Source organism: Callorhinchus milii, unplaced genomic scaffold (genome assembly GCF_018977255.1).
Source record: "Callorhinchus milii isolate IMCB2004 unplaced genomic scaffold, IMCB_Cmil_1.0 Scaffold2, whole genome shotgun sequence".
Classification (NCBI taxonomy): domain Eukaryota; kingdom Metazoa; phylum Chordata; class Chondrichthyes; order Chimaeriformes; family Callorhinchidae; genus Callorhinchus; species Callorhinchus milii.
The window spans coordinates 42,959,708-42,983,782 of NW_024704743.1; the positions used below are offsets into that span (position 1 = coordinate 42,959,708).

Genomic DNA, 24,075 nt, shown 5'->3' on the forward strand with positions numbered 1-24,075 from the left:
TTTTTTGTAAGCAAGCAACAAAGTTCCATAAACAGGTGGTGAATGATCAATTTGTTAGTGGGATTGTTAGTTAGAACTCCAGGAGAAATCTCCTACTCTTTTGAATAGTGTCATAGGATCTTTACCATCCACAGATAGACGGAATAGTGGTTTAACATTTTATCCGAAGTACAGCACCTCTGACATTGCAGTGCTCCCCCACTACTGAAATAATTAATAACATTGATCCACTTCCAATATTATTTGTAATAAACAGTTGATTCTATGTTTAATGAGACCAATGACAAGCTACGTGGTTTTAGTTTATTAAACTCCAGTAAAGTACACTCTGGGGTCCCCAAGTCTTGGCACTCGCTAACTGAACCTAATACTTAGATAAGTAGGGTGAATCCGTCCAAAGAGAGAGAGAGAGAGTGTGCATATTCCATTCCAGACAAAAGTTTCCATGTGTACTTGATATACATATGTGGAACTTTTAGTCTGGTTTACACCCCCCGGCTCAGAGTCAGGCTCTGCCACAGTTAAGCGCTCTGAGGCGCTATCCTGCGTGCAAGTTGTTGTTGTTGCTGACACTTTCCGCCTGTGTCAGACACCCGGCTGACAAAAAAAAATGCATTATATCAAGTGAGATTCTTCACAATTTTCACCCTTATGTAGCTTGAGACCATCTGAAACAAACTGCGCAACTTTGGATAGTTTATGGAACAAATTCGAACCACAGTTTATCTGTGCTACATTTTCCATAATGTACAAGACATCTAAAGAAAATGCAACCAAGAAATATGAAAGATGATGGATTTGTGGTAGTGATATTTGGAGGACGCACATCAGGAACTCAATGATTTTAGGAAAACCAGTGAATGACACTTGTCACTGATGACAATTATGTCCAGTAATGTCAAAAAAAAAAATTCTGTAACCACCAATCTATGGTATACTTATTTACTGCAGTTATGGGAATTATTTCATGTTGCCTTTTTGGATGAATTTACCCTTTAATTATATGCAGTGATGTCATGTTCCAGGTTATATTTATGCTATTTATGTAGCATTTTGGTCCGTTGAGAACTCAGCATGTTCTTAGATACAGCCTTAACATGGAAGCTATTTTTCTGTAAATTCTTTTAACTAAGAAAAACAACTTTAAAGCTAAGACTGAATTCAGCAATTTGTTGAATTCTGGGCACCTTAAAATGCAACTTAAATAGAATGAATCCAGAACCAGAGGGAATTTTTCCCCATAACTGCTCAGAGAAATTTTAAACTGGGAATTTTAAACTTTAGATTGTTTAATCTAGGATCAGGTGGGACTCTTATTAAAGCTATTGACAGACAAGTTTCAATCTGGACTGGATTCAACCCACAGCTGACAGTGGGCCAACAAACTGCATTGCCATGGTTAAAACATTAAAAATATATTTTAACTAGTATGTTGGTCCTTTATAGCAGTGGTTTTCTGTAGAATGATTCATATTGGAAAGTTGCTGCAGCCTCGGATAAATCTAAGGATAGTCATTACCAGTGCTTGTACTATCACAAAACTTGCAGTGACAGAGTTTGCCACAATGAAATGCGTGTGCATGTAACTCATTGAGGATATTAATTAAGAACATGTAAAGAACATGCAATTTTACAACACCTTATGTCAAAACATTGAAAGTGGTTTATGTGTCAGCCTGGCTCAGTTGGTAGCTCTCGCCTCTGAGCCAGAATGTTCAAGCGTGGTCTACATTTGAACTTTGAGTTCACAGTTTAGGATGATTATTGGAGGTGCCGAGTGTGGTAGCAGATGTTAATAATAATCCTTGCATTTGATATGGCACTTTTCACGTCTTCTAGATGTCTCAAAGCACTTCACAGAATATACTGAAAATTGAATTGACTGTATATTTGTGGGCGAAACACAGTAGCCAATTGCGCAAAGCAGTGTCCCACAAACAGTTGTGGATTGAAGTGACCAATTTATTATTGTTTTTTTTCTTGAGGGATTATTATCAGGCAAGTGGAGTAAAAAAACTTGCCCAAGATTTCGAACTGCTGGGAATCAAACCCAGGTCTCTCACCTACGAGGCAAGCGCTCTAACCACTGAGCTACAGGACTCCTGAAATGTTAAACTGAAGTCCCATTTGCCTAGTCAGGTGACATTAATCCCATGCCACTATTCAAAAAGGGAGATTCTCCTGGTGTTCTGGACAATATACAGTACGTTTACATTTAAATAGAGGCATTCACGATGGGAAGTTGCCCCAAGGCGCAAATTGGCTGCTGTATTCGCCTACAAAATACACAGTCACTACACATTACAATGAATCCTCAAATCCATGAGATGAATGACTAATTTTATCTGATAGATTGTTTGCCAGAAATGGAGAAAGCCCTTTTGTCCGAACCCTAATGAGGACTTCAGACCCCCTATCTCCTGGATGATAGTCCTCTGAGATACTTCCTATATCGTAAATCAATTGAGCAAATATCTCCATTATTCAAATCCCACTTACTTTTCTCGGGCAAGAGGTGCAGATCAATCACATAAAATTAATCATAACGCATACTCAGGAATGATTGTGAGACACTAATATCACATGCTATACTTGACCTGAGTCGGGAGATATATCTGATTCGAAGTCTGTTGCACATTATATTATTTTTTGATGGTGAACTGTATATAATGCAAGTTGTTGTTTGAGTTTGGCTTTATACTGCTTACTTTCCATGTTTTGGGCACAGTTATGGCATAGGGCTGCTGTGCTTACAGCTGTGCCCTTGCTCTTGGTGAGAATGAAAGCACATCTGTTCAGCTTATTTATAAACTATTAATACCTCATGGGAGCATGTTTCTGGCTGGGTTGTTACCTTTTGTATGTGGAATAAGGAATACATTCTATATCTGTGAGTTGACAAGCATGCATCTCATGCAGCAATGAATCTAGAAATGGTCACAGATGCCCAGAAATATTTAAAACAAGTAATACGACCCTACTCCCCAGGCACTAACTCTGATCTATCAATTCTAGGCTGCTTTGTGGCCCCCACCCCAGTATTGGTGGGTGAACTTTCAGTGACTTTGTCCCCACTCTCTGTAAGTCGCTTCCAAATTCTCTCCACCCTGCCCCTCCCTCTATACTTTCAAAACCCATCTAAAGATCTATATCTGGCTGTGCCTTCAGTCACTAGACATCTATCCTCCATTTCCTTCCAGTTCAGCCTCCAACTCAGTGGTTTAAGATATTCTCCCTTTGTAAAATATGCCATATAAGTGGAAATGACTCTGTTAACTCAATAAGAATCAAAGTTTGAGCCTTTCTGTGTGCAGTAAAAAGAGGTACTCTTTATTACACAAGTAAATTAATAGAGTCGAATGTAAAAATTGTACACATTGTTCACATGCAAAGCGCTAGTAACTGCACCTCCCTGGAAAGTGCCTAAATTTAACAGCAGGGCACATTACATAAATATGCAATCAACTCTAATATTATCCCATTTAATGAATAATTAATAATAGCATTTAAAGAATATTTCAATAATACAATTAAATAACAGCATTTCATTATGGCACATCTGCAAAGGTTGTAGTGGTATTTAGATTACAGATAACTCCACATCCCATAAATTCACCACATTCTTAAACGTTTGATTACATTATCGAGCATATCAAAGTACAAACAAATAAATATAAAAATAATCTTTAAATAGGCTTACTTATAGAAAATAAGTCCACTTTGCCACTTAAAAATGATTGTTGTCCTCTTATTCAAAAATGTACATTTTCTAATCAGCAAGTTGCCAGCAACGCTTCTCTCTTGTTTAGATTGTTTTTGGTTAGTGACTATGGAAACCCACCACCATACTTAAGAGTATCCAAACCTGACAGAGTGCCACATAAACAGTATATGTCACCTATGCCTGGAAATTTCCGTGTCTGGAATGGTATGATAGTGTCTTCTTCGAGGGATGCACCCTGCTTACCTGTAGAGTAATAGGCGCAGGTTGGCAAGGACTAAGAACCTTAAAGTGTGTGTTGGGGTACTGGAGTTTTTCCAGCTAAAAAAATACATTGAGCATTGCCATTTAGAGTCTTCTGGTAAGCTTCCTGCTCTTTGTCTAGCCGATAGGACTTTAGGTTGTAGGGTTAATAGGAGCCAAGGTGGAAGGATCCCTGTCTCTCCCCCACTATCCCCACCCCAAGTGATTGCACTGCCCCTCCTTGTGACTGTCTGGTTTGTCATCAGCAGTGCCCTGGAGTACAGCAGATCCACTTGGCTCAGGAACTAGAATACCGGGAGCATCACAAAGGGTTGGCTCATCTCGGCTGTGTAATGCACATCACCTTGAAGCCAGCAAAGCTCATCACTGAATACATGTAATTCCATAGAGTGTAAGTCTGTCACTGGTTCTCAGTAAAACCGCCGATACAAAGAGTACCAAGTTATTTACTTTGGTCTTCAATTGCCAATTTAAAGCAGCCTGCACATTAATATGATTTTAATCAGACTTTAAAACAAACCCACAGTTGCTTTTAGGGCCCCCCAGCCCTAACCCCATGGTTAATAACATCATCTAATTACTTTTCATCGACTTAACCTAAAATAGTTTCCTGGTGTAAAATAAATTCCAGTTCAACTGTTTGCATTGCACTACAGATCACTGACATTTACAGAAAATGCCATTTAATTTTCTCTGGAAGTCTAATTCTCTGGGTGGTCAGAATGTCTGCCAGTCGACTCAGAAACATGAGAAAGATGGTCATGGACATCACAATGACATAATGACTGATGCTGTAACAGAGAGAAAGAACAATCACCACCATACATACTTCTCAGATTCAGAAGAAACTACTTCTTTGCAATGCAGATTCTAAATCGAACAGTATATTCATCTGGTCATAATAAGACTCATTTTTGATCACTCCTCCCAGAAAAGAACAGAAAGTAATTGTGTATGATACTTTGCAACATATCAGAAGAATTATCATCAAATAAACCAAATGTGGTTCAATGACCTAAGTGCACCCATCTTTACATGTTGTTAGTTGTAAGGCCCTGAAAACAGAGGGTGGGAGAGTCCACATGAAGATAGTACATTTTGCATGGTCTGTAAAAGGGTGCATAATTAAAAACTATTTCTGCAAGTAAGAGATTTGAGAACAACAAGACATAAATTTAAGATAAGCAAAAGCATGAAAGGGAAAGTTGGGGGAAATAGAGGGTTGTCAAGAGTATGGAATGAAATAAAGATCTCCCAGAGGGTTGTCAAGAGTATGGAATGAATTACCGGGGTGACTATTGGGGTAGAGTCTTTTGGGTGTTTAAAAGCAATTAGATTCCTTGTATGTCTTATATGGAGGAAGGGTATTGGAGGGTGCAAGGAAAGAGCAGGGGATTTGGATAAGGAAACAGATGGCTTCAGTGGAGTAATAAACGCCGATAATAATACAGTAGGTTGAATGGCTTCCTACTGTGTCATAGATTTCTATGTTTATGTTCTTAAATGTCGTGTGAAAATTAATGGTACGGAGGTATTGAATCCACTTTAATGCAGGCATTCATATCAGGATTCATCTACTACTCGCCTCATGGGGGGGAGAAGAAAACAATGTGCAATCCTAACATCACAACACACACTGTAATTACCTTATACAGTACTTATATACCAGCAGCATAATTCCCTTAGCCCACACATAATAAAATACAACAGTCAGTGTGACTCATGTGGCATCGAAAGGCTCAGTGAGGAGAGAATGCAGTATGTCGCTAGAATTATCAGGGAGGAAAATTCTCTCTTCCCCTAACTGAATAAAGCAAGCCCCAAAGTAATGTTCTAAACAACTCATTTATTTTTGTACATTTGCAATCAGATGTACAAAAATAAATGAATACATAAAGTTTTTTTTAAAATCATGGGGCAGTAATATCGTTACTGAGTAAAACGCTCCACCAAAATCTATAAAACGCACATGAATGCACACAGATTATAAGGTAATCAAAACTTTCCCTTGAAAGTGTGATTGACAGCATATATGTAAGCACTTTATAAGACAACTAAACAATCAAGTTGCCAATAGCAACTTTTAATGTTTGTTACAGAGGTGGGGTGTGGTACTAATTCTGTCTGTACAGTAAGTTGGTTTCATTAATTCATGACAGTGTAAATTAGATTGCAACCCTCTATATACCATTTATCAGGTACTGTGCATTTGATCCTTTCATACATTGGTTCTAGAATCACAGAAAATTATGCCCCACTATTGAAACAGAGAAAATAAGAAACCAAAATCTAATATCACATAATTTTGAACTTTACTGTAAATAACAAACAGGAACAAGCTCCATAATATGCATACTTGCACCAAAAAGGCATATTTATGATTTTGGGTGAATATTTGCATTCACCAGTGCAAGGGATTTCAGTGTTGAAAATGGAATACTTCCTCCACTTTTGTCACTTAGTCACAGCACCAGGCACTCCCAGGTCAGATATAGTAAGATCCAATTTAGAAAAATGGTTCCTCTAACCTACTTCACCAACCAGCAAAACACGCTTTGGCTTGCAAGTTTAACAGTAGCTGAGTGGGAAGAGTCCCTGCCATCCGTGACTAGTTTGCCCTTCCAAGTCCTGCTGACAAGCAAGTCTGGCTAGGCTGTCAATCAGCAGTGCCCTGGAATACTGCAGACCCGCCTGGCTCAGGAACTGGACTACTGAGACGGTTGCTTGATTCTGACATTCCATTGCCAAACATGTCACCTTGGAGCCAGTTCAGCTGAACATCATCTCCAAGGAGACCTTGCTTACCTCTCTCAGAAGGATAGTCACTAGTTGGTCATTTGACATCCTACAAGCATGAGTTTGAGCCAACTATTTGGTCAAAATTATCCTTTAACATTCTGTTGGTAAATATTTTCATTTTTAATGAAGTGTGTTGATGACTTCAACAGAGGCACTGGGCTTCAGTTATTGAATTTATCAGACGGTCTTCAATCATGGGTACATCAGCTGCATGTTTTCCCTGTGTTTTACTGCTTGGAGTTCGTGCAATCACACCATCTCTATTCTGATATATTTGTTATTTTCTCAAATATTTATTCTGGTAACTCAACTGTAACTGCAAACATTACCATCATGGTTAAACTGAAGTCAGCAGGGTGGTTCTTAAGTATTAAATTGACAAGGCATTTGATGCTATGTTCTCAGGCCAAATCACTTCAAATAGAACTGCTGGTTATGAGGTTTTGCATTCATAAGCTCTATTTAATAATTTTACGTCAAGCAATTCTGTAAGTTCAGTTTTGTATATTTATAGATTTACAAATTTACAAGCATTATTTAGCTTAAGTTAACAACAGGAGCATCAGTACATAGCTGTACAGGAAATCCCACATATCAACATCCTTTCTGGTTTCTGAATCTGAGGCTTTGAGCCAAATATATGTAACTTTGGTCAACTTCATAACAGTGGTTGGCCTATTAATTACCTTTTCCACCTCCCCTCATCCCGTCAATCAGAATCAAGAGCCACAAAGATATGATCTTCCAAGATTTCCTATGGAATGAGAGCTGTATAACTTCTTGCAGGGAGGAAAGACCAGAAATAGCAGGTCTCCAAAAGGAAGAAAAACATCCAAATACTTATTGAAGAAGATTTTTTTTCTAAAAGTTCTTTATTTGGCTAACACACCACATGACATGGTATAATTTCAGAAAAATTTCTGGTTTGATACTTGGGCTAGTCAATCTCAGCCAGTTGGCTTCAGTGTACCGTCTGGGAAAAGGGGGCAAATATGTTTAGCATAAGATTCCCATACCTTGTTCCGATATCCAGCCAACTTCCATAGTCTTTTACCAAAAAGAAGAAATGCTGTAATTGTAAAATTTATAAACAGATTCCATTAGATACAACCATCACTGAACCATTGTAGAAAGCTTGACAATTTTCAGTCGACTAACTTTAGTTGAATAGGTCTGACTTTTCTACATTGAGGCATCCTTCACTTGGGAACAGTTACAAATTGTGAACAAAATAATTCTATTGTAGATAAGCTGCACACACTTGGTCAATCACATTGATCAATGTCAAAGCCAGCCCTGCCAGACTGACCATCCAATGAAACAACCAGCTCTCACTAACAAAAGTGCAGTTCAACATCAGATATAGAATGGGAGGGATGAGATTCATCTTATTCTTCCTTTTGAAAAAAATACTCGTATTCTGTACTTTCCATTGTTAAACAAGTGAGGTGCTTTTGTAAATTCTCTCTCCATACAAAAATGTTTCTTTCAAAATATCCTCAACGTTTCCTGCAATTTACATCCCGTGCCCCCCACAAACATTCCCTATATCTTTACCATTATCAATTTACAACCACAGAATATTCCTTCATTCCAGAGATTATTCTTTCATATTTACCCACTGAAACCTTTCAGAATTTCAAAACGTTTGTTTTGATCCCCTCAATTGTAGTGGTCAGTGGGATCAATGATCACTTTTGGGTTGAATTTTATGCTCACCTGGGAGAAAGATTTTAGAGCCAGAGAATTTCCCATTTAGGGCATTCATTGTCAGCATCAACTCAGGTAGGACACATTGAGGATAAAGCTGCCTCTGCTACATCCAACAATACATCTCAGCATGAATTATTGTGCTGGTGTGACAATTTTCACTTCTCCTGTCCTGTGTTTTATGTTTTCTGCAAGTTTAATGGCAAATTATGTACCTCTGTCTACAAGGAACTTGAAACATTGATGTTTAAAGAGCCTCATTTCAATTTATTTGGTAAGAAACTAAAAATATGTAGCACAAACTAAATTCTGGCAACATCATCATAGGCCCACCATTATTTATTACAAGGACTCTAGCAATTTAAAGAGAAAGACTCGCATCTTTTTAGTACAGCAAGAAATGCGCAATATTGCTGGCCATGCCAGCATCGTTTACATCCCGAAATGAGTAAAATGAAATGTTAGCAAGTATTATCAATTTATACAACATATTAAAAGTATTTGTCCACAATAGTACTCTGTGAGCTTTTACAACAACAATGGGGTAACATATCAGAGCGAGTTTAGTTTACCATAATATTTGTCTGACTTACCAAAGCCATGATGTCCGAGATCACAAGCACAATAAGGAACAAACTATTTTGAAAGAATACAAAAAGGCGTTCTTAGGATTTAATACTAACCATAATATTGAAAAAAATCTTAATGAAATATCTGGAAAAACACCAATGTTGACATTATTATTGACATTCACTGTACATACCTGTTTGACGATAACTGAGTTGAAACCTGAATACTTTCAAATGCGCACATTACAATCACAAAAGGAATCAGTATCTGCAAATAAAAAGAATGACTTGAAAATATCTTAAAAATAAAGTATTTGGTTCATATTTCGTACCAAAACAAAGTCATATTGTCATTGAATACAAATATTCCAGGCAAGTCACCTATGGTCCAATTGTGGTCACCACACTTTAGGAAAGATATCAAGGCTTTGGAGGGAGAGTTACCAGAATGGTACCAGGGATGAGTAGCTAGAATTGTGCTCCTTAGAGCAGAGCAGGTTAAGAGGAAATTTAATAGAGGTGTTCAAAATTACGAGGGGTTTTGATAGTGGATAGGGAGAAACTGTTTCCACTGGTAGGTAAGTCGGTAACCATGGGACATAGATTTAAGATAATTGGCTAAAAGAACTATAATAATAAATAATAATACTTGCATTTGACATAGCGCCTTATCATATCTTAGAAACATCTCAAAGCGCTTCACAGAAAATACTGTAAAGTGAATTGACTATATATTTTGTGGGCGAAACGCGGCAGCCAATTGTGCACAGCAGTGTCCCACAAATAGTTGTGGATTGAGTGACCAAGTTACTTCTTATTTATCTTGAAAGAATTACGATCCCCGGAAAAGCGATCAGCCAATCGACTAACAATCGGGTTCCCATTTACTGCTAGGTAAACAGAGGTGTGTGGAGTAAGGAAACTTGCCCAAAGTTTCGGCCAGAAAGGAGATGAGAAGAATTTATTTATTTATTTAAACACAGAGAGTTGTTACGGTCTGGAATGCCCTTTCTGAAAGGGTAGTGGAAACAGATGCAATAACAACTTTCAAAGGGGAATTGGATAGGTACTTGAAAAGGAAAAATGTGCAAGGATATGTGGAAAGAGTGGGACTGATTGGGTAGCTCTTCTAAAGAGCCGGCACAGGCATAATGGGTCAAATGGCCTCCTTCTGTGCTGAAGTATTCTATGATTCTATGAAACTTGGAAGATTCAGTCATTCTCTTCAATAGATTCAAAAGGCAAATCATCTCTCTTACATAAATGGTAGATAGACACTGCCTTGCCTTCTTCATACACATTTTTCCAGGCATAGGTAAGCAGGGTGTCTCTCTCCCCCTCTCGCTGAGTGAAAATTATTTGATATTTCCTCTTCCTTTTGAATTGACATCAATTCCAGACAGGGCGAAACCTTGGGCAAGTTTCCTTACTCCACACAGAGCCTAATAATAATCCCTCCAAAACCAAAAACAATAATAAATTGGTCATTTTCAATCTACGACTGTTTGTGGGACATTGCTGTGCGCAATTGGCTGCCGCGTTCGCCACAAATATACAGTCAATTCACTTTACAGTGTGTTCTGTGAAGCGCTTTGGGACATCCTCCCGACGTGAAAAGCGCTACATCAAAAGCAAGGATTATTATTATTATTATTCCTCTCCTGAGAACACTGAGGCCAATTGTCTCCAACTGCTTTCTCTTGTGAAATCAGCAAAATCTATATACTAGAAAACAAACCTGGGAATCTCTTCGACTCAATGTCAAACCATATAACATTTTCACTATTGAACAAAAAAAATTACAATTTAACATTTCAATAATCTACCCTTTTCTTCTGAATTCTCCACTATAAACTTAACAATGCGCTTCACAAGCTTGGAGAAAATATTTATTGAATGTGAGGCACGCACACACTTCCAGATTGCAAACACTTCTTGTCAACAAGGCCATGTACTCAACTGCTTATTTTGGCTTGAGTAATTGATCCCTTCCCTCATTTAGTATAACTGGAGCTGCAACAAAATTGTCCCTTGTCTTTCTTTATCCAAGATCTCAAACATCCAATGCAATTTTTTTGTAAAGCAATTATGTATTTTTTCCAGGCATAGGCACAGGGTGTCTCTTTCCCTCTCACTGAGTGAAAATTATTTGATATTTTGTAATACATAACTGCTTCACAAACATTGTATAAGACAGCTGCATTTAATGGTGCTCATATCCTGTTGGTGAGCAACAAAAACCAATACATTGCAACCTTCAAGCAGAAGAATATTTTGAAGGGTATCATAAAATGATTAGAAATGCATTAAGCAACTATTCTTAGACAAAAGTGGCAGCTAATTTGCAAATAGCAATGTCCCGTAAACAACAAATTGCGTAGCCAATTAATCTGAATTATTTGGGCTGAATTGCGATGAGGGTATCAGTCAAAACAATGGGAAGAATCTGTCTACTCTTTGAATTACTGGCATAATTAATGTTCACTTGAGTCACAACGTAACAAGCACAATTTCTGTACATAGCATCCTTCACATGAGTTGCATCTCAGAGCAATTATCAGCAAGCGGTGCGGTTTGTTGTTGAGCTGAAAAGGGAAGGAAGGTGACCTAAGGCACAGTCTAAGAGGAAAGTCTTCAGGTGTGATTTGAAGGTGGGCAAAGATGGGGCAAGACAGAGGGATTGAGGTAGGGGTTCCAGAGATTCGGGGCATAGTGGCTGAAAGCACGGATGGCAATCGTGGAGCGGAGGGGACGAGGGACGTAAAGAAGGCCCGAGCCAGCTGAGCAAAGGCGTCAGGCAGTTGAGGGGTTGTGAGCAGACTGGAGAGGTAGGTAGGTGCCAGGGTGTGAGATGATTTGAAAGTGAGAGTGAAGATCTTGAAATCAATCTGTTCTGCAACAAGGAGCCAGGTAATAACTGTGATGATGGGAGTACAGAGTCTGGTAAGAGTGAGCACACTGGTGGCAGTGTATTATATTATTTGGACCTTGCTGGGGAAACCATTTAGGAGTGTGTTGGAAAAAATGGAGGCAAATCTATGCAATGCAAACAGTATCTCAGGTGAACAACTCATTTGAAAAAGAAATGATTGTTTGGAAGAACTTAGTAAACAAACAAACTGCTGCTTGGATAATAATAATAGATCAAATGGAGTGTTAACTCCATACCCACCCGCCCCACTTCCCAACTCCACTGGAGCATCATATTAAACCACAAGCTCAATGTACTGAGAAAAGTTTTGAGCCCTCAACTTTCTGAACTCAAAGGAGAAATTGCTGCCAACTGAATCCGGCTGACACAGACAGAAAGAAATCCAAATTGTTTTGTCCCAACAGAATTGATTTATTTTGCAATAAAGGCAGCAGTATCTTAAATATTTGCATTACAAAAAAAANTCTTGTTGGATGTTTGAGATCTTGGATAAAGAAAGACAAGGGACAATTTTTGTCGCAGCTCTAGTCAGTTAAAAGTAGACCAAAGAGAAACTCTCTTGGCTTGCCAGTCATCATTGGATGCTGGTGTCCTCAACATACTCTTCTTTCTTGTTTTGACACTGGGTCTACTGAATTAATTTGTTTGTCAGCTTCAATGAACCTTTTCATCAAGGCATTTGTCACCTCTGCATCGATAAAAAGCATCAGCCTCTTGTACATCACCCTTTCTTTGTCAGCCTGAGCAAATGTCACACAAGGCATGATTGAAACAAATTAAACAGAAAATATTGCATTACTGCTGACAAGAGTGAAAGACCATTATGGAGCCAATAAGATCCTTAATGATTCAATGAAATATAAAATATTTCATTTTCCACTCTGAAATGAGACATGGATCAAACTGGGATCAAATTAGTGAACATTATATATTTTAATATTAATATTGGACACTTGTAGAGTGCCTAATCAAAGTGAAGTTGAGCATTTGATAAAATACCAAAATAGTGACAGCACAGATCAGGTAGGTATAGCTCTGTAACAGTTATATGGGGCCTGACCTTATACAGAGGCTAAGCTGCTCTTTGGATCTGACAAATGAAACTGTAGTTAGAGATTCTGATCGTTGACAGTGTGCTACTGGCTGCTGATCAGTGACATAGATGGGCAGTGACTGAGAGAACTAGCACCTCGGGGAGAAAACTCACTTGCATATTAAAAATGGGCGAGTGACTTTCAATATCTTACACAAAGAAAAACTATCACTGCAATAATAAAAACAAATGTATAAACCAACATAATAACATTTTTTGAAGTCTGTACCATTTCTCCAAGGATTAGTATGGCACATTCCCCTGTTAAACACATTTTCAAACTTGCAAATAATCCATCAACGAGAATGAACTGCTTAAATTACAGTTGCACAAAATCTAAACCAGTTAAAAAAGTTAGAGATCTTAGGCCTGACGACAATATTTTGTCAAAGTCAACTACCATGTAAAGGATTATCAACTAACAATGAGTAATCACTCTACATTTATTTTCGATCGTTGTTCGATTGAAGTATGTGGGTGAGTGAACAGTTGTGATGAAGCTATGAATTGGTGAATTATTAGAGTACAAGGAGGAAGACAAGATCAATCCACCCCCTCCAGCCCATTACAATCCATAAAGCTCGAGGTCTTTTAGATCAAAATGAAAACACCAACCTTCCACATCATTAATGCGCCCATCACAAAAGGGTTAAAAACAGTCAGGAAGCAGTACACAGAGGCAGGATCAAAACTGGGATGAGATAGAAGGTATCAATGAATTTAGTATATTTTTCTTTCTTAATAAATATATTCTTCTCCTTCCTATCCTCCCCTTTCCCTCAATTCTGGCTTTTAAAAATACATAGGATAGAAATGTCTAAACATTTTAACAAGTGTAAGATTTCTCCCATAGGATTTACAAATATGCGTACTTTAAATTTCTAATCCTGAGGTTATAAAGCAGATTTGGAGAACTATAAAAAAAGAACTATTCCAAGAAATCTTATTATGAATATTGAAATTTCAGTAAAACACATATTCTGCCTGCTTAAGCGCAACTGCCTACCACCCATCCCCCCCACCCCACACACACAAAAAAACCTTCCTAATCATTGTAATAGATTTCAAATCCCTAGTTTAAATGTACCTGTTAACAGAAGCTATATTTCCAGTTCCAAAGAACGCGGTCACAATGAAGAAAGTCTAAAATGTCTTAGTTAAGGTAAAATCCATAGATTAAAAATTTAATTATCATGAAAGAAATCCCTATAATAGTCTTCGAATTTGAACTGTGTATTATCCTAGTAATTAACTACTAGTCATAGTATTATGTCAGAAATGAAATACTCAATACCATTTTAATCCTTGGATTAATTTAAATTCATTCTGGAGTCTGAATTCAGTAAAGGAAAAAAGTAGAGAACAATGAGGCCAAAATATCTACCTGAACCACAAGAGAATCACTTGCAAGAAGGTAAACCTTTCTAGGCTAATCTGCTGTAATAAAAGACAGACAGGTAATCGTTCTACTATTGCACAGAAATAGTAAAATTAACCTTTCCTTTTGAGATATTTTAAAAATATATCTAACTTATAAAATGCTCAGTTGATTTATGGAAGGAAGAGAAATGTGTAAATTTAAAAGGCAGCACCAAGCTAAGAACTACTATAGAATCTAAAGTTAACAAAAAGACAAATTCTGTCTTATTTTGTCAATTAGATTCACAAATTAACAAGCATAGACCCTGAGTTCCTTGTTTCGTGATTTGTAAATATCAGCATTTTAAAACTTGTTTTGTCTCATTTCCAAAAAGGTAGAATAATTTAAATGTCACTAGAAACACAGAATCTCAAACAATAAAAGGATACAAAGAAATAAGATCTTCTTATATCGTCAAGTCTGATCTGCCGAAGCTGTGTTCCATCTGCCTTCTGGGCAAAATCAATCATGGAGAGCTGTAAAAATGCAAACACATCTCAATCGGGTTCAAAATGCAGAGATTTCTAACAGGACTCTTAAAAAACGAATCTGAGTGAGTATCCTTCTGGTAACCAGTATGTCATGCATACTTGCGAGAACTGAGCTCTGAAAATAGATCAGATTGGAGCACATCTGATGGTGTGATGTGCTTCTAGTTTCCTCATTAAGATATCCTGTTAGAAATCACCTCATATTAGACCACAATGACAAGGGAATTGCCCTAGTATGATGACTGCACCAAAATTATTTTACCATCATTCCGACAATAGCACAACTCTAGTTATTTGCCAGAAAATCTACAATTCAATTTTGAACAGTCTATTAATGACATCAGGCATAGTTTTCAAAGCTATAACAAAATGTACTGGTTCATAAAAGGAATCCAATCAATTGCAAGCTCTACTGGAAATCTAATTCAGAACTGGATCATTTTACAATACAAAGCTTCCAGTATGGCCAGAGAATTCATGTGGCCATATTTGCATATTCATATCTGTACTAATGGATGTTTAATGCTGAAATGGAGGATAATTTACATTTAGAACAATCATTATAGTTATTGAAATACAGTCAACTGCTTTCAATTTTCATTGAGGGAAATTGGGTCCAGAGTCCTACTGGGTTCAACCACAAGCGATGGTATTGTCCTTCAATCAAGCTGTCTGTCCTTATATACTAACCTTTACTTTACACCAACTGTATGCCACTGCTAAACTCCATCAAATCTCAACTGGGTACAACAAGATTGGTGGAAAGGTAGATACAAATGTATGGGTGCTTTCTAGACCCTACATATTTTGGATGGTCCCAAAGGGCCTAAAATATAGCAAAAAATCCTGCAAAATTAAAGGTAAGTTGATCGTGGCTGCAGAACCTGTTGAATAGGCTTAAGTTGTCACTGTACAGAAAGCGTTTATGTAACTATGCAGAAATATTTGAAGCCGCCCGCAACAGGCTATACTGTCCCTGTTTAAATGTCAATTTAAAACATCTCAACTTGTTTTGAGGCCACTGTGATGATGCCAAAATAATGGAACTTATTGTTACATGATACTCATCAGTGGAAGAGTTCTGCAATAATATAGCAAGAGGATTTGGGATCCAAAGACAGGTAAACCAATCCACTTGTGAGTCTTCTCTGAATTTAGCAGATTCCAGTCGATAACAGCTCACTAGATTCGACTGAATTACAGAAGAACAACAAGAGGTGACCGTAAGCACAGTCAAAAAAGGTTTTCAGGTGGGTTCTGAAAAAGGGGAGAGAGAGAGCAAAGTGGAGGGATTGAGGGAGAGTTTTCCAGAGTTTCAGGGCCCAGTGGCAGAATGTGTGACCTACAATGGTGGAGCGGAGGGTGCGAGGGACAAGCAGGAGGCCGGTGCCAATCGAACAGAGGTGCCGGGTGGTGGATTGGGGAGTGAGGAGGTTGGAGAGGTAAGGAGGTGCCAGGGAGTGAAGGGATTTGAACACGAGTGTGAGGATCTTGAAGTCGATCCATTCAGTGATGGGGAGCCAGTGGAGCCTGACTAGAACTAGTCAGATGGTGTCATGGAGTTTGTCTGGGTAAGTTATTGTAAATACTGCATGTAAATTATGTTTTCCATTGTACTGAATTCTATAATCCTTGCCTTTCTTATAAATAACGCCTTTCTTGCCAGGAGGACAGCTCAAAGCATTTCACAGGATTTACTAACACGTAGTCACTGTGTATTTTGTTGGCAAATCCTATTTACCTACAATTGGTGCCATATTGTATTGACAGGCCTCTCAATGTCAAGTAGACTATAACAACATTTCAAAACATTGAGTCTCATTACCTTCTGAGCAGGAGAAATACCATGTATCTGCACCGTTTCCTGTTCCAGGTTAATCCAAACAAACATCAAGCAGCAGAGCACTAGAGGAAATAAAGCCTCATATCTGATAGAAACAAATTGTTAAAGGCCAAACTTCAGTAGTATGTGTACAACACCGAGTGAAATCTGCAGCAAGCCGCTATATTTACCTCAATTTTTACTTCAAATTAGTAACACATAGAAAAGATTTTCCCATTGGTCAAGGATTATTTACTTCAATGCATCCTTTTTCAGTATGACAAATAAGTAATCTAGGCATGGGTTGCTCCATGTACTATTCAGATCACAGTCAAAGGCATGTTCTCTTTAATCTCATTAGATGTCTGAGTGGGGAATTTGAGGGTAAGATACTGTACCATTTAGACTAAAAACCACAAGCATAATGGTGTGAACTGAATACCTTAATTATGCTATCAGGTTACAGAAGAAATAGGATGAGACTTTATTTTTCAAAACACATTGGGAAAGAATTGTGAGCCTCCTCCTAAAAGGAGAAGGTAAAAAAATCATCACTCATTCAGTTATTGAAGTGTTCATTAATTCAACTCCATACAGTTTTGCTTGATATGCAAAATGACATTCCAATATACTGATATTTACTTTCTAATTGTATTATGCGTGTAAAAAAAAAGCAGTTTCAAATTTACTTCAGAACTGCAAAATAAATTCCGATATAAAATAAAGCTAGCTCAAAGATTCCATTTTTTTTAATACCAAGCTGCAGTGATGGACCTGCGAGATCTATTATTCAAGCTGGATATTGTATTATTGTATCATGATGGTTGGCTTAGCTTCAATTTCCTATTTTCCCTGCTTGCTGTGGGTGGAAGGGAAGAGTTTGTAGAAGTCAAACGCAAAAAAGGGACAGTTCTAATGCCCTCATGTTATGAGGCATATCCGAAAAAATAATTTACACCAAAAACACACAAAATACTTCCTTGTATCGATTTATTAATCTACCTACAAGGAGAAAAATCCTATTTGTATGGATTATGTAATCATTTTCATTTCACTTTTGTATTGTGAAGTCTGATGTACATGTGAAGAGCTGTAACTTGAATTACTGGGATATGTCTGAAGATTGATGATCACATTGTAATCAAAGACAAGTCAACAATTCTTGTCTCGCTGACAGCCTACCCATTTGAGACAAACATCCAATGTACTTCATTGTACTATTATCATTTAATAATCCTTGCATTTGATATAGAGCTTTTCACGTCTTCTAGACGTCTCAAAGTGCTTCACAGAAAATGCTGTAAAGTGAATTGAGCGTATATTTGTGGGAAAAACAGGGCAGCCAATTGTGCACAGCAGTGTCCCACAGACAGTCGTGGATTGAAAATGACCAATTTATTATTTTTTTTGTTTTTTGGAGGGATTATTATTAGGCGTGTGGAGTAAGGAAACTTGCCCAAGGTTTCACCCTGCCTGGAATTGAACCCAAGTCTCTCTATTTATTGACTATTATAATAATAGTACTATTATAATAATAGGATTATTTATTTGTCAGGATGTATTAACTTTTTTTTATTTTACACCTAATATTCATTAAAACTAAATTAGCTTAAACAATTAATTCACACCAGAAATTCATAAAATAAAATAATTTCTGTATATCTATTTAAAATTATAATAATTTACCTGCATGGGAAAAACATACTTGTTTGGATTATGTAACCTTTTCATTTCATACTACAGAAACGCTTAAAAGTCTGTGTACACGTGAAGGACGGGACATCCTCCCAACATGAAAGGCGCTCTATAAATGTTATTTTGTTGTTGTTGTTGAAGAGCTATAACTTGATTTAAAGATATGCAGAGTCGTTCCACTTTATAGTATATTCTGTGAAGAGCTTTAGGTTGGCCTCGCAGCATGGATGCACTATACCAAGTGTAAGGATTATTATTATTAATTCATGGAAATGCAATTTACTGAAACTATATTATGGACCTAGATAGTCGTCTGAAAAGTCAAAATCTATATTTTGTCTTAAACTTAACATTCGTGATATTATTAAACAGTGAATTTTCCAGGTGCTAACCCTAATTAGCAGTTCAGATGATGTCTTAACTGTTGTCTATAATCCAGGAAAAATTGTAATATGTAATATTTACACATAAACTGTTTATAGAAGTGTTTGTAGTTACAGAATTTAGTCTGGGAGTGCGAGACTGAGGAATTTCTTTGGTTGAATTTCCAGGACTGGGAAATCTGGCGAGGCAATTGATGTTGGCTGGCATGGAGTAGAAACCTACTGTGAGATGAAAGATACCAGCAGCCCTCGTGGATTTGTATTACTGGCCTATGATGTTAAAATGAAGTGTTAATATTTTGAAATTGTGCAGTTTTATACAACAGGTGTGGTGTTATTTTAGTCATATACTATTGGATATATAAAGAGTATCTCATTGCAACAAGATGGAATTATAGCAAAATAGTGCCATTTGCTATAAGCAATATGGTGATAGTAACATGCTACCAGACATGGAAATGAACTAATAACATTTGCTAACATGAATTAAAAACATTGCATTGTTAAATATTACATAATCCTTGCACGACAGTACAGATTGTGATACCATAGATTCCATCGTACATTGCTCTGTAATTAGATTAGTGAAAGCATATAAAGCAACGTTTGCAAACCCAGTTTTTGCTCTGACTCCAGCACTGAATATCAATGATTAGTCAATACATAGTGCATTTTCCCAGTACTATACTTTGTGCAAATGCATCCAGAGATCAATTTAAAAAGTTGCTATATTTTGCAGGAAAATTAAGCAGTTTTACAGACACAATCTTAAAAGTTTTAGTGGGAACATTCCGAAGGAATGATTAGCAGAGATATGGCCTTCTAAAAAGAAAGGATACCCTGTGCTGAGTAAAAGGTAGGTGGATATCAAGGAGAGAGAAATGCTTAGCAGTCGGTGGAAGAAAACTGTAGAGCTAAGCACTGGCATTAAAAAGGAAGAGGCTGTAACACAAGAGAGAAATACAAATGAGTACAACTCTGAGGAACAAAATGCATCATCAAACTGTTAAAAGATTCCATCAGCAGAGCATAAAATTTGACTCTTAACAGCTTTGCATTGCTTGAAATTCATCTATTTCAGGACAATCGAATGTATAAATGGCATATCAGTCATTCACTTATAGAAAAAGTACAACTACTTGGAAAACCAAATATTCTTATAAATCATTTAGCAGTTAAAACTATTATACCTTAAAATTCCCTTTTCTTTTTTAATGTTAAACTTTTTATAAAATTTTATCCCCTCTCCCCAGTGCATCATTTTCTGGCTAAGAATAGGTAAATCACTGTAAATCACCCAAAGCTTATATGTTTTCCATTCCAATAAATATCTCTGGAATTTAATAATAATAATCCTTGTTTTTGATATAGCACCTTATCATGTCATTGAGACATCTCAAAGCGCTTCACAGAATATATTGTAAATTTCCCCGTATAGGTGGGATGCATAGACCTGTTTGTTTTGGATACTCTCAGGCATAGTCCTGGGTTTCTGCATTTGTCAGAGTCTGGTCAATCAAATGAGGACCTACAAGATGAATCAATATGCCCTGGGGTAACTTGCCCTAGTCTCCATTTGACTTGTCCAAATATCATACATTTTAGTCCCTGAGATGACCTGACCTTAGTTCAATTACACATCTGAGTTCTTACTCAGGCCACTAGATGGAATTCTTTTTGGAGGTCAAATACTTAATAGTAATGCGAGAGACAATGTGAGACTGAGAGAATTAGGTAGAAAGGATGGTAAGAGAGAGAAAAAAAGAAAACTAATTGAAGGATACAGGGATCTTTGACTGACGCAATTAAATACACCACAGGACATGATGTCCAGTGCTACTGGGGTTTGGAGAGGAATGTTATCTATCGAAGTTAATAGGTTAAGGCTGAGACTGGAGATGAATGGGGATTCTGTTATTGTCCTCAATTTCCTTTGGGATTAAGGAGTGTTTGTGAAGAACCCTGGAAATTAAATGAATGGGCGGGGTCCATGATAGAATTATATTCTGGTCTGTGGAAGGAGCAGAGGGAATGTTTTTTCTCATTCATGTCTTCTTATGCTATTAATCACTCAATTTGCCAACCTACAACAAAATACTTATTATGCTTTCTGTGACATGAAATTTAAAGTTTCATACTCATTTCACCTTGAGGTTGAATACAATTTGAACATTTTATAGGAAAGGGAAAAATTAGTTCAGTATGACATTTGATTATAATAGCTTTGGAGAATATATAGCGACAGTTCACTAGATTAATATCTGGATTGAAAGGTTTACCTATGATGTGAGGCTGGGTAGAACAAGGTAATTTGATTGGGATATTTCAAATAATGAAAGAAATTGATGGATTAGAGAGTGGACAACTCATCCCTCTGGTAGAGGGATCTGTTACAAGAAGACATAGCCTTAATTTCAAAATAAAGAAGGTTAAAACCGAGATCTGAAAGCATTTATTCACCCACATGGTTGTGAAGTTGTGTAATGCTCTGCCCCAAAAATGTATAGAGGTAGAATCAATAAGTATGTTTAAAGAAGAGATAATTAGATATTTATAGTAATACTTGCATTTGATATAGAGCCTTATCACATTGTTGAAACAACAATTGTGCTTCACAGAATTTACAGTAAATTTTGTGGGTGAAAATGGCAGCCAATTGCATATAGCAGTGTCCTACAAGCAGTCATGTATTGAGTGGCCAAATTATTATTCTTATTTTAACATTCCTACTCCTACTTGAGGATTAATGTATTTTAAGATTATGGTGAAAGGGTTAAAAGATCTGCTAAAAGCAAATAAATTGGTGGTACACGCTTGATGCCCTGAACATGCTCCTCCTATATTTCTATGCAAACATGTACATTGCTCTTGTTTTTTATGAACTTAACGTCCATTCTCAGGTTCAGACTCAACTTTTCCATATACTGTACTTCCATTCAAAATAGGCTCAATGCTTAGAATATAAAATCCGGATGTAAGAAAAATGCGTATACCCTGCTTGCAATTAAATAATATATTAGGCATAATTTAAACAGTTTTTTGGTAATCAACATCATATTATGTTTTGATGAGCCTACAGTACTAATGTCATAGTTAAATCTTCAATGTTGAGCATCTACAATAATCCAGCACACTGGTCGGTGGTGTGTATACTGATAACTACATTAGCAGAGACTTTGACTAAATATATTGCTACAGTTAACATTGGAGTCAAAAATGTGGTGTTTGTAATGAGATTCCCAAAGGATTCGTAATTATTAAATCTTGGCGGTAACTAGTTTTCCATCATGCTGACCGCAGAAACCTGTAATCCAATTTTGGATGCTTTGGAGAGCAGAGTTTGCAGGCTGGTGTGACACACATCCAATCACAGGCGGGAATGGATATTTATAAATAATTTTCAGATCATTACAAAACAATCAATATCCATAACATTAAGCAGTAATTTATTCTTAGTTTCAAATGCCAGTTATAAACTATTGAAGTTTTCAATTGCAATGACATCCCTACACAAATCCATAACGTGGGCGGGGGTGGGGGGAATGTAGGGAGAAAGAAAATCAGAATGGTCGGAAATGTTCCAGCAGTCTTTACTTACCTAGGGTCATCCAGCTTATGATCTGGTTGATTACTGGCAATCCTTGTTTACGTGCTAGGCTGGCATGGGTGGTCTTCACAACGTAGATGGACATAATGATAATCAGCATCTAGAAGTAAAGGCAAATTTTAGTGTAAGGTCTCTATTAAATAGAGACCCATATTACTAAGAGACTGAACACAAGTCAACATTATAATTGAAGTGCTATAAAGATGTACATTACAGTAATTGACTGGCATCGTGGTTTGGCCACACTGCTGCTCTAATCTAATTTTATTTGAAACACTTGGACTCACAAGTTCCCACCTTGAATTCCTCAGGTAATGTGTGGAGAATTGCTAAATTAAAGCAAAAATCTTCAGTATAGGTGGGAAAGGAGGGGAGAGGAAGAGAAGGGTGAATGAAGAGGAGACGAGAGGGTGATTGCGGATAATCACACAAGTACTTCCTTGTAACCGCATTGCAAGAGCCGTGGGAGCATGATGCCTGACGATTTGTGGAATAGTGAATGAAACATGGCAGAAAGAGACATGTACAAAGACTGAATCTATATATAGTTATAAAGAATTCACTGCATCAGGAGAGGAAAGGTAATATGAATAAATTGGAGGAAGAAATACATATTCAAATGGTGTCAAATAGTATATAGTGCTTTTAAAAAGTGGATGGATCAAGCTTGCTTCAAATCAATATTAGTTCCTGTTTTATGTTCTTTTTCCAATGATTATATAAACTGCTAAACTGTATAAAATAATTTCTGTAATATGTTAAAATGAAAGTTTGGCAAAGTGTCAATGGAACAAAACACTCCAAGAGTTAAATGAATATTAGATTTGCCAAGATCACTTATTTAGCATTCATAGACAATGCGGATAAACATAAATTAGGAATTCCTCCTTCAAAAGCCTTGGGGGCAAATACATGTTAGTAAAAGTAATTAAAATACTGCAGAAGATTCTGATTCCGCATAGATATGAGAAATACACAAACCTGTGTAATAAATATTCTTCTTTCTATACTGGTGTGGAGGGCTTTCATCTTTCCTGTCCTAAAAGAAGCCCAGCAAACACAGCCGAAGATTACACTCAATAACCCAGCTCCTGTTCTGGTTACATGAAAAAAATAAAGGGAAACATTAGAAATAATCTTAAGGACCGTAATAGACATTCTAGTTTTCTTCATTGTTTGACAAAACACCAATAATAATGACTCCCAAGTTATAAATCAAATGATAATCCTTACATTTGGTATAGTGCCTTTCACTTCGGGAGGAAGTCCAAAAGCGCTTTACAGGATACACTGCAAGGTGCAGTGACTGTGCCTTTTGTGTTCAAATGCAGGAGCCAGTTTACGCACAGCAATGTCCAACAAACAGCCATGAAGTGAATTAACTATTTTATTTGGGGTGATTGTTGGCCAGGAGACCAGAAGAAACTCTCTTCTCTTTTCAAATAGTACCATGGCACCTTTAACGTCCACCTGAACAGGCAGACGGGCCTCGGTTTAAAGTCTCATTCAGCGGACAGCATATCTGAAACTTCCCCAGCCCCGTATTGGAATATCAGTTTAGACAATGTG

At 37.1% G+C, this 24,075-nt stretch overlaps 1 protein-coding gene across 1 annotated transcript in view; it reads right to left on the bottom strand.

The window, feature by feature from the left end:
• Positions 1 to 3,316: 3,316 nt before the first annotated feature.
• Positions 3,317 to 24,075, bottom strand: part of pign (phosphatidylinositol glycan anchor biosynthesis, class N) — a 63,535-nt gene continuing 42,776 nt past the window's right edge. Inside the window, exons 19-29 of the mRNA XM_007895471.2 lie at positions 23,488 to 23,602; positions 22,498 to 22,606; positions 19,739 to 19,841; positions 16,825 to 16,927; positions 14,898 to 14,984; positions 14,176 to 14,231; positions 13,704 to 13,779; positions 9,258 to 9,331; positions 9,088 to 9,130; positions 7,801 to 7,853; positions 3,317 to 4,776 (exon numbers count right to left, since the gene is read on the bottom strand). Coding sequence (XP_007893662.1) covers positions 4,653 to 4,776; positions 7,801 to 7,853; positions 9,088 to 9,130; positions 9,258 to 9,331; positions 13,704 to 13,779; positions 14,176 to 14,231; positions 14,898 to 14,984; positions 16,825 to 16,927; positions 19,739 to 19,841; positions 22,498 to 22,606; positions 23,488 to 23,602 — 943 coding nt within the window. The 3' untranslated portion in view covers positions 3,317 to 4,652. The remainder of the gene's footprint in view (positions 4,777 to 7,800; positions 7,854 to 9,087; positions 9,131 to 9,257; positions 9,332 to 13,703; positions 13,780 to 14,175; positions 14,232 to 14,897; positions 14,985 to 16,824; positions 16,928 to 19,738; positions 19,842 to 22,497; positions 22,607 to 23,487; positions 23,603 to 24,075) is intronic.